This window comes from Photinus pyralis, unplaced genomic scaffold (genome assembly GCF_008802855.1).
Source record: "Photinus pyralis isolate 1611_PpyrPB1 unplaced genomic scaffold, Ppyr1.3 Ppyr1.4_LG3a, whole genome shotgun sequence".
Taxonomy (NCBI): domain Eukaryota; kingdom Metazoa; phylum Arthropoda; class Insecta; order Coleoptera; family Lampyridae; genus Photinus; species Photinus pyralis.
Window position 1 is genome coordinate 20039350 of NW_022170509.1, and position 19471 is coordinate 20058820.

The following is a 19471-nucleotide window of genomic DNA, read 5'->3' on the forward strand; positions in this document are numbered from 1 at the left end:
TATTATAATTTAACAGAGATTATGTAGCGAGATACATGTATTTATGAAAAACACCTTATAAACAAAAATAACATTCCAAGTAACTTTTTCATATATTAAAAAAACAAGTATGGAAGAAAATCACGTTACTTATATATATCAACGGATAACACCTTATCGAACAAATAAACTAGTACATTAAAATGTATACAAAACCCAAAGGTGAGGTGAATTGTATACATTAAAGAGCCATATGTTTAACATAAACTGAAAATAGACTTATTATATACACTTTTAGAGGAAATTTCACTAACAAATGAAACGCCTACGAGGATCATCTTCCAGATTATAAAGAGTATTTACATCCCGTTAAAGAGCTTGTTCCTGTTTCAATTCTAAAGCCCACACGTGTTGAGGCCAACCTGTACGTCCTTTTGCTCTTCTGCAGTTTCCTATTTCTTCTTGCTAAAATAAACAGATATAAACACAAATAAACAAATTACGTAATCAAAAATTTGCGATAAAAATAATTATTTGATGAAAATTCATCCTGTAGGCAATCGTTTAAACTTTTTTGGCATTTTAATGTAAATAATCCACGTGAAATATGGCAGGATGTTCATTTTGGGCGCACTAGTTTATTCCTGAGTTTAGATTAAAGTTTTACGGCAAAGAGAAATAGTAAAATATCTAAATTCCTAGGTTCCACACATTTAAACATTAAGGGAGAAATAGGTACCTACATGTTTATGTAGTTTGGTACTTGGTTGGGTGCGTTTACGTGCATTTTTATTCCCAATACTTGTGAATTTCAAATGATAGGGTGCAATGTCACAATTCTTTTGACGGGCCATTCCGGGATTCACTTATTAATGGGTATCATGCCCTTACGCAACATACATATATAAGTGTAATTTTAAGTTGGTTTTCAAGCAATAGAATCATGAAATTTGAAGTGATGAACAATTTATTTGGCCGTGGCACGAACGTTTAGTTTTAGTGTTTCGTAAAAGGTAGCGCTTTAGTGCCATTGACTTGAAAGTCGGGTAGTTAATATACTTGACTTGAGTTGATTTGATATCAAGTAATTACAAGCTGCATAATTGTTTGGTATAGATAAATAATGGAAAGCGAAACTACCCCATTCTACATTTATCACATTGCAGAGTTGCTTAACCATAGTTATCTTCTCCACACAATTACAGAATCAAAAAATTGTAACAACTACAGGTGCTCATACAGTGGAGAGTAACGAACAGAGGCCGAATTCAACACATGTGCAAAATCAGCTCCGTCCATTACTTAGATGCCGTAGATTCAGGTCTGAGTTTTAAGAATGTATGAAATCTATGATAGACCAACTGAATAGCAATGATCTTCCTGTTGTACACCACATTGATCTTCTCACCATATACCAACTTTGAAGAATATCTATAAGCTTGCCATATAAATGGTGACAGCAAGTGATCCCTTCGTAATGCATTGAAGGCGTTAGCAAAATCAAATTTAACAACAAAATGTGCATTATTGTTAATGTCCAAGAAAATTCGAGCTGAATACTGCCCCTCCTCTTATACCCTAGTTGTATCGATCTTAACTTGGAACTTGATTGATCACGAACTATAGCACAAGCAACTTTACTAACAATACGTCTGAGAGTATTGCTACATGCTATCGGACGTCAATGAAACACCACAGAATATCGGCAGAATTGATCTCGGTAAATTGCCTTCCAGAACGGCATCTGCACAGTTGGTGTTGGAGCGGAATTAGCAATGTTATTAAATGTGAAAGGTGTCTTGGTCTTACACAATCAATTCCTCCACAAGAACTTCTAAGGAAACTGGAAAGAGCTTTCTTTGTGGTTATATAGGATGTTAAACGGAGATCAATAAGAACGTCGCCAAGGAATTGGAGGATAATTTGCCTCACTGTGCATTCATGGGTTGGTGTTTAGATTCAAGCGCATCCCATATTTCGGGGCAATATTTAGCTATAACTTCTGAGGAGCAGAGAACATCACCTTCAGAAAGCTTAAGAGTTACTCGTTTACAAAACTTGACAAATTCATGAAAGAAATCTTTTTTTTTATTTAAGTGGAGGAAGCCGACATCGTTTTGTTGAAAGTGCAACAAATTTCGCCACTTGCTGCATTATCTTCTTTATTTAAGTCCAAAAAGCTTCCATTGACAAGGTCAACAGTAGAAAAAGGATCAGGCTGAGAAACCGCTGAACCTACTCGTTTAGTAGTTCAGTATGCTTTTTGGTGTAATGTTACTCAAATAGTGACCTATAGTCGCAAATGGAGGAAATCCAACTTTGTGAGTGATATCAGTGGTCCGACATTCGAGCCTTAATGAATAAGTAGTAGCTGACTTGTCTTTCATCAACGGAAAAGCACTTTTCTAAAAGATTATTGCTTGAAAACCTGTCAAAAGTAAAAAAATTCATTAAAGCGCTTGTGAGCAAGAGGAGAAGAGTGCACTTGGAAATTTGTTTTGTCGATTTTAATAGCTCTTATGGGCAAACATGAAATAATTTTTAATTTCTGATCGAATGACACCCATACCAAGTGTACAAGACTGTAACAGCCAGACAGACAGATATAAAAGGAGCGCAAAAGTGCACTTTTTATTTTTTGAAAGTTAAAGTGCACTAAAAATTACGCTACTATCAGTATATTAAGAGGTACACGAGACACACTACCACAAAATAATAGTCTGGGCTCTAACATTCATAGGAAGTCGGCTTGTTTTAAATTGACCTAAAAATAAATAATGTAGCCTGCGGAACTCTGGCAGAAGTGATAAAAATTGGCTACTGTAGCTCTTACCCTTTTACCCTACTCAAAAATTAAAAAAATAATTGGCCTATCTTCACTTTTCGTAATCATAGCTAACTTTACCATTATATTGGGAAGGTTGATTCGACCCTTTAGTCTATATATCTGCAAAATCTGTCTGTGTAGAGAGGTGTTTTTTTTACATGTTTATTCAAAAGTTTTTGAGCCCTAGCTTGTGATTTATAAAAAATACACCCTTTACTTAGCGCAAAGACATGATTCTTAACCACAATGAGTTTCTTCGTTTAAAGTTATTGGTATTGATCTTATTCCTAATCCTAGAATAACTCTCAATGTCTAATCTCTTAAACGCCGAATTGATGGATTTGGTCTGTTAGAATATCGTCTGGAGTATGCCAAAATTAAAATTTATGCTCATGACGTACCTAACTTATCAATCTCTATAATTGAATAGTTTACCCTAACTAACTGCATTAAGCATAATGTTTCTCCCATTTAATGGATAATTATGATCCACCTCCTATAAATAGAGCAATATTAGGCACGTGCATTTCACTTGACGGTTACAATCACCACCCTTCACCCTAAAAGTAATTTTCAAACCCTAAACAGATAACTTAATTCCATAAATGATTATAACAAGAAGGGTGGCACGTGAAGCATTCAGCATAATGTAATTATAATCGAGTGGCGGAAAAAGGCACTTACCGAAATATCACATTCTGAGATCACTCGAGAACAATCGGCGGGCTGTACTGTGTTACAAGATGATCTTTTGTGGCTCGTATTTAATTCCACCTTAAATCCACCAGCGGGTTCGTCATTTTCTAACACCGCCGTTAGGTATGCTATATAGGATGTGGCCAGTCGCAACGTCTTAATCTAAAAGTAACCCTGCAAACCAATTTTAAAAAATCACCTAGTCTTACTTTTGATAATTTTGTATCGGCGGGAACGTTTGGTATACAATCCCGTAAATCTGCATATGCATTATTAATTGACTGCGTTCTTCGTCGCTCTTTCTTATTTGCCGTCGTCCGTCTTTTGACAACACGAACATACGGCACCGTGGTTATTTGCCGTACCGAATCTTCGGAACGTGAAGAATTTATGTTACATCCTAAAACAATTATTGTAAAATACTATACAAAATGGCCATGATGTAAACCAGAACGGTACGCCGATTGGCAAACGTCTCCAGAGCTAAAACTAATGCTGGCATATGTGTTGAATGGATTCCTTCCAACAATAAGACTTGGCGATGGAGTATCAGAACGAGGACTATTACTTGTCCAATAACTTGACTCGTCTCCTCCGCACAGTCCATTACCATCTACGAGATTTCAAGATTTAAGAAAAAAAGTTTCATACAAAATAACGGACAGGGATACAATCAAGTGGAATTCACCAGCGAGCTCGGTAGGGCAACTTCACTAGCTGTCTATCGTATTTATTTTTGAGAAAGTTAATACTTGGTATATCTACCCTCGAGAGTTAATATTGGGCACATGGTTAAAACGTCAAAATTGAATAAATATGTATTTAAAGACTATATTTTAGTTAATGTTAGTTTACATTTGAAAGTCGTTTATTTATAGTGTCATTTTACACAAGTATTTTCATTTGATCCATTGAACTTAACATTACACTTACATATGATACGACTTAAAAAATGTTTATCTGTGTAGAAACTGCTTAAACATTTTATAACCGTTCAGCAATAGCTACTAAAATTAAATTGGAAATGGTAACATTTTGGAACGCAGTCTTTAGTTCAGTTATGTATAATAGGCTACAAGCACTCGCCAATCAATGAATTTGGATCCAACAGCAGGTTTCTAAAATCAAAATGTTCATGTTCATCCAAAATATACGTCTGTATGAATGCGTCATCATGGCTTTAGTAAAACGTTGTGACTCAAAACATAATTATTGAATGTTTTCAAGACAATTTTAAGAAAATACAAAGTTTTGACAAAAACACCCAAATACTTCAGAATACAGTTACTAGACTTAAGCGTCACGTGTAGTGTCTACCAATCGCTTCAGGAATTCGTGCGAGGTCTCAGGGAAAGACATTTAGACATGATAGGCAGCGTTCCGAGTGCAATTGGAGAATAAATCACTGAGCTCAACAGAGAAGATTATTATATCTTAAGTGACAGGTAGGTTGAAGTACACTTTAGCTTTGGATTTGGAACAACTTGTTACCAATTCCAAACCTTCGGCTAATATAATCACGGAGACGACAAATTACCCAGTGGAACTAAGAAACTGCATGATGGGTCAGAGCCTGAAATGCACACGACAATTAACCTTGACCAACGATCCATTGAACCAGTATCACCAGCCGAACTAGCCAGAGCGCAACAATCTTAATCCTGGCTACGACCTTATCACAGGTGACGTACTAAAACAACGCGGCACTTTCCCGGCAATTGGAAGGTGTCGAAAGTCATAATGTTGCCAAAATCCGGGAAACACCCAAGGAACATCAAGTCACACATACCAGTATCGTTGACTCTTCCGGTGATCTCGATGCTAATCGAAAAAATACGATTGAGACTCGATGAAAAAGAATAATACCGAATTACCAATTCGAATTTCGTAGTTGGTTAGGGTTGGTGGAGTAGCCCTGACTTGATGAATGCTTTTAATATGGTTGATCGGAAATGATACGATAAGTTTTAGAAATTTTACCATTATATTACCACTTTTTGAATCTTTATTATGGGTCCGAGGAAGTCAGAAGTGTTCAACTAGGCGATCCTCTGCGTCCCTCGCTATTTTGCATGGTAATTTAGGATATGATAACAACGTTACTCTCGGAACTTAATATATGGTTCTTGGATAATGGTGCTTTGGCTGGTGATGACGAAGTCGTCCATTATTAAGAAATCTATAGAATTTGGTTTGTAACTCAATTTTAGCTAACGTGAATTGTCTTTCTTTTGTGCTGAAGATGATTGTATCTCCATCGCACAAATTTTACAGCAATTTGAATCAGTTGCGCCTGAAATTAAATTGATAAAGTCTACCAACACAAGTCCGCTTGGATGTCTTCAATGACCAGGGAATATCTTCATCTATTGGAAAACCTAGTCTCGAACTGCAAAGAGTTTATCATTCAACGAAAAATCCTGGTTCAAGCAACTCTCCCAGTTATACATGGAAGCCTTTTGCTAGAAAATGCCTTTAGTGTTGGTAGTGCATTAATGACTAAATCAATATTTCTGGTTTCTATTTCAACAGTTACCGCTCAACACCAACTAACACCTCAGTAAAATTTGCTTCGTCTTATAATTTTATGTGTGGGGAATAATATAGTTGTAGGTGTTTAGTTTGAAACCTGTGTCTGCGTTTACCTAGACCTCTACGACTGATTCAAAGGTCCATGTTCACTTCGTCATCTATTCCGGTAATCGTGGTATTTGTATTGATTTTTTAATTACGGTGGCCTTTAGTATGATCTTGGCTCTCTTCGCAAGGAAATAGGTGTGGTGAGAGTTTTGGACCTAAGCTGATCACAGCAACCACTAAGTGCTTATTGATGCGAAATAACTAATAAACAATCTGTTCATTTGTCAAACCCAATAATGCCTGTTTGTACCAATCTACAAATTAAAAATCTTTAGCGTAACCCTTCACTTTAAGCAACAGACTACACAAGCGAAGCATTTTATGTTTAAAGTCGAATATGAATAGGTACCGTTTTATAGTTGCTATAAATGTCAGACAAATCTTAAACACTAATAAAACATGTAGCTTTAATAAATGTAAACATGATACGTCATTTCGGTTCAAATCTTTGGCAGAGCTGATTTGATAAAAACTGGGGAAAGTTTGAGGAGAACTCGGTGGAGAATTGAAGAATACGTGAAAAAGATGGAAGCTGAAGAAGTTCAAGGAGGCTTAAAGCGAACTCATTTGAGGGGAATTTAAAGTATTAAAGGTGAATCTTACCTTTTTAAACATATTTAAATTAAAAATTAATTTGAAACCTTTTTTCGTTGGTCGCTAAAGATAAATCTTCACGTATAACAGAAATGACAATATGAAACTTAACTTAAATAAGATGAGGCAAAATTCGATTGCTTGAGGAAATAATTAGGATTACCAACTCATTTATGAATCACTGCTACTATATTAATTGTTCAAACTTGAATATCCAAGCATAACCAAATCTATAATGAAAGTCCCTTATCATGAAGAAACGTTTCTTTCGTGCGTCGCTTCCCTGACTACCGCTGTTACACCTGAAAAATCGCTATATGAGGAATTATGGGAAGTGGGCGATACATGTGGTAAATACGGCGAATGTGGACGATCCAATAATAGTAGTTATTTACATAAAAGTCAGGAAAGTGACACATTACTGGCGAAGAAATATTTAATTTCCGAGTCCGAGTCCGAGTCAGGTATGTCGATGTTTACTGACGAGTTTTGTATTAAATTCTACCCGAAACCGTATTTTATAAATAATATAAAATTTCAATTTTCATATAGAACTTTTGATTGATGTCAATCTGTCAGTGATGACAGGAGTCATTATAGACATTTGGCAGTGTCATAAATGCGGCCGGTAAAGTGACAGATGCGGCCAGTAAAGTGACAAGCGGCAGGAAACGCACTCTGCTCTGCCCTCTGTCATGGAAACTAAAATTTCCTAATTCCTGACAGAAAGTATAGGCATGAAAATAGAGTGTGCTTATGTGAACACTGGTACTCCGAAGAAGAAGTAGCATCTTTTGTTCTCGATAACCGTAGACTAGCATTCTTATACTTTTTGCAGGAACTGAGTCGTGGTGATGGTGCAGCAATTTTTGTAAGAAAAGGTTTTAATGTGCATTCTCTACAAATATTTTTTCATACACGCATAGATATGACATTATTTATAATCATTAATCAACTTGAAAAAATTCCGTACATATATTTAAATTTGCAAGTTCTCTCTACCAAAGCGCGTTTTTAAACATTCAACAATTTGTTGATAAGCCGGCCCGTGTGGCGCAGTTCAGTTGAAACTGGACTGTGATGCTAAGGGTTCCTGGTTCGAATCCGGGTGCGGGCATAGATAGTTATAAATGTCTAGTGGGTTGGGTTGATCGAGCAGCCTTGGCTGAAACCCATCCCACTCAAAAATAAAGGCAAATAAATAAATTAAATAAAATAAATTTTTTCCAACGGTAGGGAATAGTGTTGCCGCGAGACGAGACCAAGCAAAGTCTCGTCTCGGCCTGTTTCAGTCTCGTCTCGTCTCGTCTCGTCTGGTCTCGCTTGATCTCGACATACTATCCAAAAACGGTGTAGACTTGTAGATCATATAAAAGCACCAAGAAGGCAGGACACTAATCACGAAACATAATTTCTTTATTATATACTTACGCGTCTTTTAAGGATTTTTTTATCATTCTCATCTCTGCAGATAAAAGACTAACTGAATTCTTTGTTACTTAAATAGGCACTTAAACCAAAGACTGAGAGGGTAGTGTTTGCTTAAACACAATATGACCAAGTTACTTTGTATAAAATCTTACTCTTATGGTCCCAACCCAACTACGCGGTAAATATGTAATTGTGTATACGTACAAACGAATGGATTTACTGTCATAAATTTGTGAAACCACAATAAGAGCATAAGTGCTTTTAATATAAAAGAATCCGCGAGAACTTATTAAAACCAATTCTTGTTTATCCAGCATAGACAATTACCATTGCAGGTATACTTCTATTGATGAGGGTACAGCCCTGGGGCACAGCTTTAATAATCAACGCCAATAAAATAAGATGCGGTCGAAGGTTTCCTGGCTTTACGAAAAGTTACCGTTATGGTATGGGGCCGATGTAAATGTGTATGTTTATGTAAACAATTGGAATTCGCGTTACTTGAATGGATTTTCGTGATACAAATTTAGAAAAACCCGTACAAATAAATACAAAAAAAAACTTCGAGACCAAACGAGTCTCATCGAGACTCTAGCCGAGACTCATGTCTCGAAAATTCGAGACGAGACGAGACTTGGTCACTAGTAGGGAAACTTTCCACAAGTTGCTCGGCCCTACTGTTCTGTACAGCCCGTAGCAAATACTCAACTTTATCATTTTAGTCTATACTAGGATCGTCATGTACTTTGCTGAAGTGGGCCCAAAATGGAAGCCAGTCTTTACGTTACCATCGAAAGTTTTAAACTGTATTGCACTAAAGCAGTTACCTATTCTACTACTGCACCTAGTACACGATGCGCAGTGTTTTTCTGTTCATTTTTAGCCTATTTTCCTCAAAGTGAAAAATCGCTATTGGCTGCACTCTGTCGTCCGTCCGTCACACGTACTCCTTCTACACCACTGAACCGATTTGAGCGATATGGGGCTCATTTGAAAGGGCTTGGTCCAACGATTCCGTGCATACCGATATTTTTTGGTTTTGCGCATGCGCAGTGTCAAAAATTTGGATTAACGCATGTGCAATGCTAACTTTTTTATTTATGAAGATATTTAAATGAAACTTTATATGTAAACATTACAACTATAAGTAAAATTAAGGACGTTTTCAAAATGTTTTGCGGATGGGCAATGCCAACTTTCTTATTTATGAAAGCAATTAAACGAAATATCATATGTACGCACCATGAATGACACTAAAACTAATGCCCATTTCAAAATTGTTTGTATTTATATACGCTTCACTATTTTTCATTAAACTGTAAGTATAGACTTCGACGATAGGCGGCTCATTTGAAAGAGAATGGGGTAAGATTCTCGTGCTTACCGGTGTTTTTTCCCGGTCCTAGCATTAATATTATTAGGGGGAAAATACGCTCTCGTCATTTATGTTTCCTATAATGACTTAAACTTGTTTATTTATCGTGAACCGATCAGAAGCCGTTTTCGTCCAAAAATGACTTTTATGAACAGCAATGATCTAGTTTCGAAAATTACTCAAAATTACGTCACTTTAGGGAGATAAATCATTTTCGAACGCGTTATTACAGTCATAAGGCCTTAATCACCTGTCGCTAAAACGATGTATTATTCAAAAATTGGCGTAAAAGAAAGATTTTTCTACGGATATAGCCTCGGATCGAGTTACGAGAAATAAAAGACAAGTTGAAAACGTGTTTCAAGTAGATTGATCTCGCAAATCTCAGAGCTTTGGCCTGGAAATTAAATGCCTGTAAAACATACGGTGGGAGGTTGATATAAAAAAAATGTATTAAATTAATTCCTAGCAATATTTTTCCATCTGTGAAGTATAAAAAAGCCCTAAGCCAATCGTAGCCCTTTCATGTAGGGTTGCTACTTAAGCCGCGAAATATTAATTGAATAAGAGGCTGCAAATTACTTAATTCTTCCAAAAAGGGCCCAATTAGAAACAGTTTGAGTGAATTAAATTAATAACCTTCGTGAATTCCTTCCGTCTATCTGAGAGTTTGAGATCTCAGCACCTGGACCTCGCAGAAGTCTGGCACTATTGAAGAAACCCGTAAGAACCGGGATGAAGCACTGTTTCGGTAGTCCAAAATAAACCCAATCTTACAAAAGTGATTCATTCGATAGAGTAATCGCGTGTTTATTCAATTGTACTGGACATGATGCAACCATTCCTTTGGAGAATTGAAGAACTCAATCATATACAACCGTTTGTTCGTCAAAAGCAATAATTCATGATTTGTATTCACCAGCCCTATCGTGTCTCGAGTTTCTTGTTTCCAAAAATGCTTAACGGCGATGTTCTTCAAATAAAGCAGCCGTTGAAGTTTATGAATAATTCTGAGAACAACTTTAGAGGAAAATGGTTTCCACTCATTGCTGAAATACTCGTATAATACTTAAAAGGTGAATATTTCGAAAAGAAATAAACATTTTGTTCTAAAACGTTTTTCTTTCAAGGCAACCCCCAAGACCCCATCTTGAAGATATGTACAAAGCTTTAGATTTAGTACAGTCTTTTGGTGTTCATATAGAAACACCTTGTAATAATAATAAAGTTCATCGCCCATGTAGGATTTACTCAATTAAAAGTAGTGTTATGTCAAAACAATGCTTATACGGAATTGCTAAAATACTGTTTTCCCAGTACTCAAACAAGGCTGATTTTCTGTTGTGGTAAATCTTAGATAAAAAAGTTGAAAGAGGGTAGGTTTGATTTATTTTTGAAGCAGTTTGTTCTTATGATTTGCGGTTTGCGACGGTTTCTAAATTTATTAAAGAACCTATTGATTCCTAATTGTTTTTTTGCCTTTACCTATGAACACTTGACGTTCCGCATGCACCGCCATTCAATTCAAAATTATTTACACGAGTACCGTTGAAGAGAAAACTCCCGAGAACTTACCCGATATATATGCATGATGACCATAGGGCGAATGCGAATTATTGTAAGGATATTGATAAACATCCTGATTGTTGTTTTGGCGAAATGACATAATTCTCCTTTAAAATTTTGCAACACTCACTCACAGAATTTTACTCAGGATAGGTAACTTTTTACACATGCACTCGCGATTTTAAATTAAAGCTTGCGTATTAAGGGGATGTTTCTCTGAATACAGAGCTGGCTCGGACGGCTCGTTGAATGAAGATATTAGAGGCGGAGAGTTACTTCAAGCATGTTGAGATCCTCCATTCCAGAGTCCAGGGTGGAACCTTAATAGGATCCTCCTACTCTATATATACATAATTGGCGAAAAAAAACTGTAAAAATCAATATTGAGATAACTTGCCGTCCTTTTTCCTTCTTTTTAAAGTATGTAATAAACTTAAAAATGTCCGAAATTGACTTTTACGAACCTTTTATACATAAATTACTTTCATCGCTAATTGTCAGTGATGTATAATGGGGGTTGATTTCTAATGTTTTAAGTAGAAACACTGTCATTCCTACTTCGTGCACTCTTAAAATAGATTTTACCCCAATAAAGTAATATTAGTAATATAATAGTAAACGTCTCTTACCGTTAATTATGATGGCGTTTCCCGTGGATAAATACCACCCTACCTAATTTTTGGCTTTATTCTAAACAATGGGACGAGATTCTTACTCGTCTAACTGAACCCATTGTCGCATTTCATTGCTGTTGCTTGGACTTCCTCAATTGAAACGCTAACAAAAATTGCGAGTTCGTATATTCCAATTTTGACTTATTTAGATTGTTAGAAATTGATTATTAGGAGCACAAAAAGTAAGATTCGTTTGACCCATCTACTAAGTGCACTTGCATTCCTTTGAGGTGTGTCATACCTACATATGTGGTTCGAAGTAACTCACTTACATTTTATATCAATGAACAGTTTGGACATTTTGGTTCAAAAATTCGCCCCAGATTCTCTGACTCAAAAATGTTCTGAAATTTAACTATATTCTCCGTCTGCCTAATTGGTTCCCCTCATTTATAACTTACTCCTATTATCAAGTTCTCACTTTTACAGCAACTCCTACTCGTTTTAGCTGAACCATTATAATATTTAATTATACATTCATTGTTATTTCCATGGTCACTTTGGTGGCTCTGGTCCGGCCATAAGTATGAACAGAGCCAACCAAGGGACCATGAAAATAACAATGAATGTGGAATGAAAGATTATAAATATTTAGACGTTAGGTCAGGAGGAGAAGTAAAATGGGCAGGAGTTGCCGTAAAAATGAGAAAAGAATAGGAATAAGTCTATAGGTTTTAATATAAACTCCCCCCAAGAGTTACACCTTGTCGTGTTGGTGGGGCTCAGTAGCCAATATTACGTCCTCACTCGATTTTTGCGCATTTTTGAAGGTTTGAGGTCTATATAAATATTTAGCACATCTCCACTCAAATTCAATGACACCATCCAGTGGTGGGGTAGTGAGCCGGGAACGCGTGAGAACGCCCGTTCCCAATCTAGTTTTCTCAAGAATACATACGTCCGTCAATGCTTTTTATACAGTACACATTATTTTATTTCGACCAAATCTTTGACTTTTAGCTATTTTTTTAACGTACTTCCAATCACGATCATTGCACTTTTGTTTGCGTTTTTATATAGCACTCTCCCACCGACTTGCACAGAAAGGAATCGATAACTGCCTTCAGCCCTTCGTCGCTTCAGAACTTCCATTCCACCAAGTGTTTCGAGTTAGCGAACAAGTAGTACTTAGTCACTGGGGGTTGTAGGGAGGATAATAATACTTATATATAATGCTGAGTCCACTGGTCCGTAGGCCAGAAAGACCGTACACAAAACACCAAAACAAGAACCTAGCTAGCTCTTTCTCTTTACTTATTATTTACTTAAATTTTGAATAATTAAAATGGACCTAAGCTTAAAACTGTAATAGGTACTATTATCTAGTAATTAATGTACCAAAAGGTAAAAAAAAATCGCAAAAAGCGGGTAAATTCTTCTACAAAACGTAACTCAGTGTTGACGTAGCAAAGAGCTGAATTAAATTGGCCGCACTTTGGCCCTAAACGTGGCGTAAAGCCGATTTCAAAACTTCAACAAATAATACTGCGTAAACTTTGGCAAAAAGCGACGCTTTCCTTCTTCACGTGATATTTAAGGCGAAAACCCTTCTTCCGAAAATCAAAATTATAACAACCAATCATACATAGTTGACAACAAAGACTATCCCTTCACACGTACGTTATTAGACCAAAAAATAGAGGTAGTAGAATAATAATAATAATTTTTATAAATCAATTTGTTATCAGACATTAAGAGACTTAAATTCTAGGAAGAAATAAAATTTCATCTCTCTTATCTACACAGAAAAGGCGATAAATCCTGTCAATTAAATTAAGCATTTACAATTCATATTAGATAAAGCCAAACAAAAGTCCCAGAAATTCTACGTTAAATAAAATGTAAACAAAAACAACCTTGACCGCTTTCTCGTATGACAATATTCTCCATACCGTCACATAGACCAAGTTAATTACATAAAAAGGAGACCGTTCTTGTCCAAAAATTTCATCCTGCCCAACGAAATAAACAGCAATAATAATAATATATAATTTATGGCCCAAAAAAATCAAAACTCTACAAATAACACGTACAGGGGAAGGGACTGCATTCAGTGCCGAAAGACCCTGTTCTTCCATACAACCCCAATCCAACGTATTATTAAATTAAAAAAATTATTATTCTAATAAAATCACGATCACTAACACTAAATTATTTCCAACCTTAAAAGTTTAACGATCCCTTATTATCTACTCGCACTTCATTGTAGCTTACCCAGCTACAGTAGTAACCTTACGAACGAACCAAATAGAGAAAAACGTAAAACAATAGCTCTAGAGATATAACTAGTAGCGTCCCAATGAATGGACGGACGGACAAAGTGGCCACAATTTTTATTTTATTTTTATGGAAATGCGCTAAAAATGTATCGATTGTATAATGTAACATACAGTAATAAAAAAAATAATGCTGTATTAATGCGTTTTAAGACACGTTCGCAAAACGATCCAGAAAGCCCGAGGTGGTGGAGCAACCACACCATCGACCTATGATTGGTTTCATTTTAGTTGGTCTTCAAATAGCAAACCCAAGAATGTAATCTACCTTGAAAAAAGTAGAGCATGATTCTTGTAGAACAAACCTGATCGTAGTCTTAGTGTTTGTATAATACTCAAAGGCAAATCCGGGGCGATATCATTTTTCTAAGCTTTTGATAATGATAGACTACGTTTTTCTCCTACCGGTCGTAATATGAGGGTGCAACGTAGCTATTCCATCCCTACACGTACAATCTCCGCAAGACCCCTTATCGCTAGGTCATGCCTTTTAGCATTGGAAATGCTTATGTCTTGTATGGGTACGACTACGAATTTACCAGGTTTGCCGAGTAGAAAAGAAGACAAGTGGTGTCGCGTCTAGTGTTGATTGTATCGTACTCGACTGCAATCGGTAGATTCAGGAAAAGTCGCGGATACTGTCGATACGGTACTTACTTAACAGTGTGCAGGGGTTTTGTTAATTCGAATTTAAAATTCTCGCATATCGCCCGTGATAGTATTACAAGCATGTTAGTTACGCCACTTATTATTCAGAAAGTTTACGTTATTCCGTGTGAATAAGGGTTATTTTTGGCTTTATAGGTTATACGGTTATCATTTCCAATTTCTCCGATGGTTGCAAGGATTGTGAAATCTGTGAATTTTTTTGACATAGGTATACAAGATTTACAAATTGGTCGGTGTTCGATAGAACTAATTGCAGGGAAAAAATAGCAATGTAAAGCATGTAATTCTGCGCTCCGTAGCTGAAAACTACGCGCTTCTTCTGTATTATTTTTTTGGCACCCATAAAACGTAAAAGAATGGTTCTATCCAGCTTTTCGGGCAGTTATTTATAAATTAAGAATTTTGAAGAAATGTTTGTAAAGTCGAAAAGAAGACTTTCCCATACCTCCCTCCCAATTCTTCTTCGCTGATTAGCATGTTTACAGAGGAGATAACAAGATTAAATGAATATTCAATGAAAAGAAGAATGATGTATAAGCGCTTGAAACACGATTTCATTGTTTACTAGCAAGCAATGCTAATTGTATAATTTGTATAAGTACTTAGACATTTCAGTATGCAATTATTTCTAAACCGTTAATGCTAAAATGGTTCCGTCTTAGAGTTACTCTCTTGAGAAAATGTGAGAAGGCTATGGGTAGATATTTGCTAAGAATAATTGATGTAAAACATGTGAAATGCTAATTGAAGCATCAATTATCATTAGTCTATAATCTCCAAAGTTATTGAATATAAGTTGCTTCGAAAGTACCAATGAAAATATTAAAGGAGGGTTAATAAATTATTGCCTTTTACAATGGATTAATTAATCTAGCTCTTTATATGCCTTAGACTGACAGCAATTATCGGACTTCTCAGGCTTTCGACATAGAAAAATCAGATCTCGATTTCAAAAACCCTTTGTGTACTTGATTGAAAACATTTAGTGTAAAAAAGTGTACTTAAGTTGCATTCGTCAATAAAGAGTCACGCCTTGTAAGATATAATACACATAAATAACATAAGAAGGCGGAAAAATTTGACAAAAACACAAATTGAACAAAGTAAATGTTAAATTTATTTGCAGGGTGACGTGATGGTCAGACAAGGTTGGCGCCGCACGTATAGGTACAACACATGGCACCAAAACCGTTCTCACAAGCACACATACACTCAAGAGCATATAGATAAAAATTATTCTATCACTGAAAAAGTTATATACGTTAAAAGCTCTTTCTTTTTCTTCACTACATCACTTAATCACGCCGCATATGTTAGTCAATTTAAGCCTGTAAAGCAATTCATTATTCAAGATGCGAAGATAATTTGGTTAAAAACTAAAGCGGCTCCTAATAATTTATTTAAAAGTATGTCTATATAGTGTAATAACATGATAAAGAACTAAAGCTTCTCATTCCTTTTAACTTGACATTATTTAATTAAATAGAAGATCCGAAGAAAAGATGAAAGTGTAATTTTGTATATAGGTAGTAAAGTCTGTGTTTATAACTAGTACGGTATCTAGTATATAATAAAACCAAAAATAAATACCTGCCTGCCCCGTTTGTTTATCTCATTCACTTCTAGACAAAAATATCTTGCATCATTCATAATTTTCTGAATACAACAAAAGTGTATGAGCGACAATAAATAATGTAATATTTATTGTTGGTGGAAAGATATACCTATTAAATTAAAGTGACAATTTTGGATCTATAATTTTTTCACAATTTTTACACTTTAAGTACGTTAGGTTTGGTTTTAGAACTCTAACAATTACCCAAGATTAGAAATAATATATTGTCAGCCATTAATATCGCAAAGTATTGACGTCGAATCCTGCTCTTGTAGAAATGCCGACTTGGACGATACCATTGAATAGTATAATTACTGATTCAATGACGAAACTGAACTACGGATCCTATGTAACTGTCATCACCCGCTTAGGAACAGACTCCAATCCATGGTTTTGCATCCAAACTTTCTCAGCCCAACCCAACAACCAAAAACAAGATTTAGTTAAATGTCCAATATGTCATAAATCTTATGAAAAGGCCCTGGAACTCAGCACGCAAATCCATAAATCATTTTACCTGTTCTCCTACGCAAGTATCACCTTTCCCATATCAAATCTATTGAGGATCGATAGCAAAAGTTCCCGAAAGGCGCTCAACCCACTGCAGCGTACAAAGTCTCTCGTTCAATAGATGATTGAATTCTAAACAATGACAAGGACTTTCGCATACGCCGCTTTCAGAATTCAAATAGATGCCTCAGTTAGATTGTTAAAAATAATGTATCGTCACTCACTGTGGAATTGTCAATACCTTAAAATGTTAAGAAAAACACTGCTTCTCTGTCCAAATGAGTTACAGCAAAAGTGATATAAGATGTGCAATCAAAATACTCCAGAAGATGTCATAACTCACTAAATGTAAATATAAATGTACGTTCTTCAACTCCAATAATGAAAATTTTAATCCAGGTAATTTTGATTAGACGACCACAAAATATCAGGGTTTTTGTGGACAGTATTTTGAGTAACTTGGAAAAAATGACTCCGGGTTCGTTGACATCTTCTGGAAAATATTCGTATTCTAATTTCGATTGCGATTAAAATCATAAAAAATTATCAAAGTCCTCGTTTGAGATCGAAGGGACTTCAGCGCATTTTTGTGTGGCAGATCAGTATTCTATTAGCCACTTTCGATTCAACCATCAATAACAGATCTTGTCGAAGGCTACTACATTCACTAACCGCTTCCCACTTTCCTCGTGCACCCGCAATTCGCTTTTAAAGATTTGACTCCACCATCAGGAAGATCGTGTCGGGGGCTACCACATTCCCTTTGACGGTACCCACTTCCGACGTTCGGTTCACCCGCAATTCGCGTTTGAAGATTTGACTCCACCATCAGGAAGATCGTGTCGGGGGCTACCACATTTCCTTTGACGGTACCCCCTTCCGACGTCCCGTTCACCCGCAATTCGCGTTTGAAGATTTGACTCCACCATCAGGAAGATCGTGTCGGGGGCTACCACATTTCCTTTGACGGTACCCCCTTCCGACGTCCCGTTCACCCGCAATTCGCGATTGAAGATTTGACTCCACCATCAGTGAGATCGTGTCGCGGGCTACCACATTCCCTTTTACGGTACCCACTTCCGACGTCCCGTTCACCCGCAATTCGCGTTTGAAGATTTGACTCCACCATCAGGAAGATCGTGTCGGGGGCTACCACATTCCCTTTGACGGTACCTCCTTCCGACGTCCCGTTCACCAGCAATTCGCGTTTGAAGATTTGACTCCACCATCAGGAAGATCGTGTCGGGGGCTACCACATTCCTTTGACGGTACCCCCTTCCGACGTCCCGTTCACCCGCAATTCGCGTTTGAAGATTTGACTCCACCATCAGGAAGATCGTGTCGCGGGGCTACCACATTCCCTTTGACGGTACCCCTTCCGACGTCCCGTTCACTCGCAATTCGCGTTTGAAGATTTGACTCCACCATCAGGAAGATCGTGTCGGGGGCTACCACATTTCCTTTGACGGTACCCCCTTCCGACGTCCCGTTCACTCGCAATTCACTTCTATTGGCGACACGAGAAAGAGAGACAGCGATTCGAGATTCACGCCTGACTACTTCTCGAAGACGCGCGCGCCGCCTCGCAAAAGGTCGTTAATTTCGCCCCTATGACAAAAAACAAAATTCCGCCACGCAGGAGTTGTGCGCGTTTACAACATCTTTCCGACGACACCAATTTCAAAAGAATCGGACCAAAACTGTAGTAGAAGATAGGAAAAAACTGAAAAACCTTCACGTTAGTATACTACGCTCGAGGATGACGCCCAGATGTCGCCAACCCCACATCATGTAGCCATGTCCCTAAGGTTGACAAATTTCACGGCCCTGTAGATACACGTACACCCGTTGCCTTTCTACAAGAGTTCTTCTACGCGCCCACATTTGCTGCCAGCCAGCCAGCCAGCCAGCCAGCCAGCCAGCCAGCCAAAGTGAGATTAAAAGCTACTTTTTACAAAAAAAATTTTTTGCAAAAATGCGCTAAAAATGATCAAAGTCCTCGTGTGAGATCGAAGGGACTTCAGCGCATTTTTGTGTGGCAGATCAGTGTTTTATTAGCCAATATTGACTCCACCATCAATAAGATCTTGCCGAAAGCTACCACGTTCACTTTGTCGGTACCATTTTCTCACTTACCGTGCACTCGCAATTCGCGTTTGAAGTTTTGACTCCACCATCAGTAAGATCTCGTCGGGGGTTACCACATTCCCTTTGTCGATACACAGTTCCGACGTCCCGTTCATTCGTAATTCCCATTTTGGTAGATTTCGCTAAAATCCCGGCATAAAATCGTATTCAACTTTTGGGTACTTCACATAGCTCGACCTTCTATTAGTGACACGAGAAAGAGAGACCGCGATTCGCGCTGTAAGAAACTTTTGGGCGCCCAAAGTCGACTACCCCTCGAAGCGCGCCGCGCAAAAGGTGGTTTATTTCGCCCCTAGGAAACAAAAACAAAATTCCGCCACGCAGGAGTTGTGCGCGTTGACAAGATCTTCCCGACGACACCAATTTGAAAACAATCGGAGAAAAACTGTAGAAGAAGATAGATAAAAACTGAAAAATCTCCAGGTTAGTATAATACGCTCGGGGATGGCGTCCAGATGTCGTCGACTCCAA

General features: G+C 37.2%; 1 protein-coding gene across 3 annotated transcripts; it reads right to left on the bottom strand.

Annotated features, from left to right (window-relative positions):
- Window positions 1-45: 45 nt before the first annotated feature.
- On the bottom strand, window positions 46-11357 carry LOC116166098 (heart- and neural crest derivatives-expressed protein 2-like). 3 transcript variants are annotated; one of them, XR_004144264.1, is made up of 6 exons: window positions 11118-11357; window positions 3951-4115; window positions 3712-3902; window positions 3491-3664; window positions 294-444; window positions 46-246 (listed from the first exon to the last, which is right to left on the bottom strand). XR_004144264.1 is itself a non-coding variant. In XM_031480937.1 (5 exons), the coding sequence occupies exons 1-5, from the start codon at window positions 11206-11208 to the stop codon at window positions 349-351; spliced, it is 711 nt and encodes a 236-aa protein (XP_031336797.1). In that variant the 5' UTR covers window positions 11209-11357; the 3' UTR covers window positions 46-348. The 3 variants fall into 3 exon arrangements, 2 of the variants coding, with proteins under 2 accessions (XP_031336797.1, XP_031336796.1); XM_031480937.1 differs by having other exon boundaries at window positions 46-444; window positions 3491-3658; XM_031480936.1 differs by having other exon boundaries at window positions 46-444.
- Between the last annotated feature and the right edge of the window lie 8114 nt (window positions 11358-19471).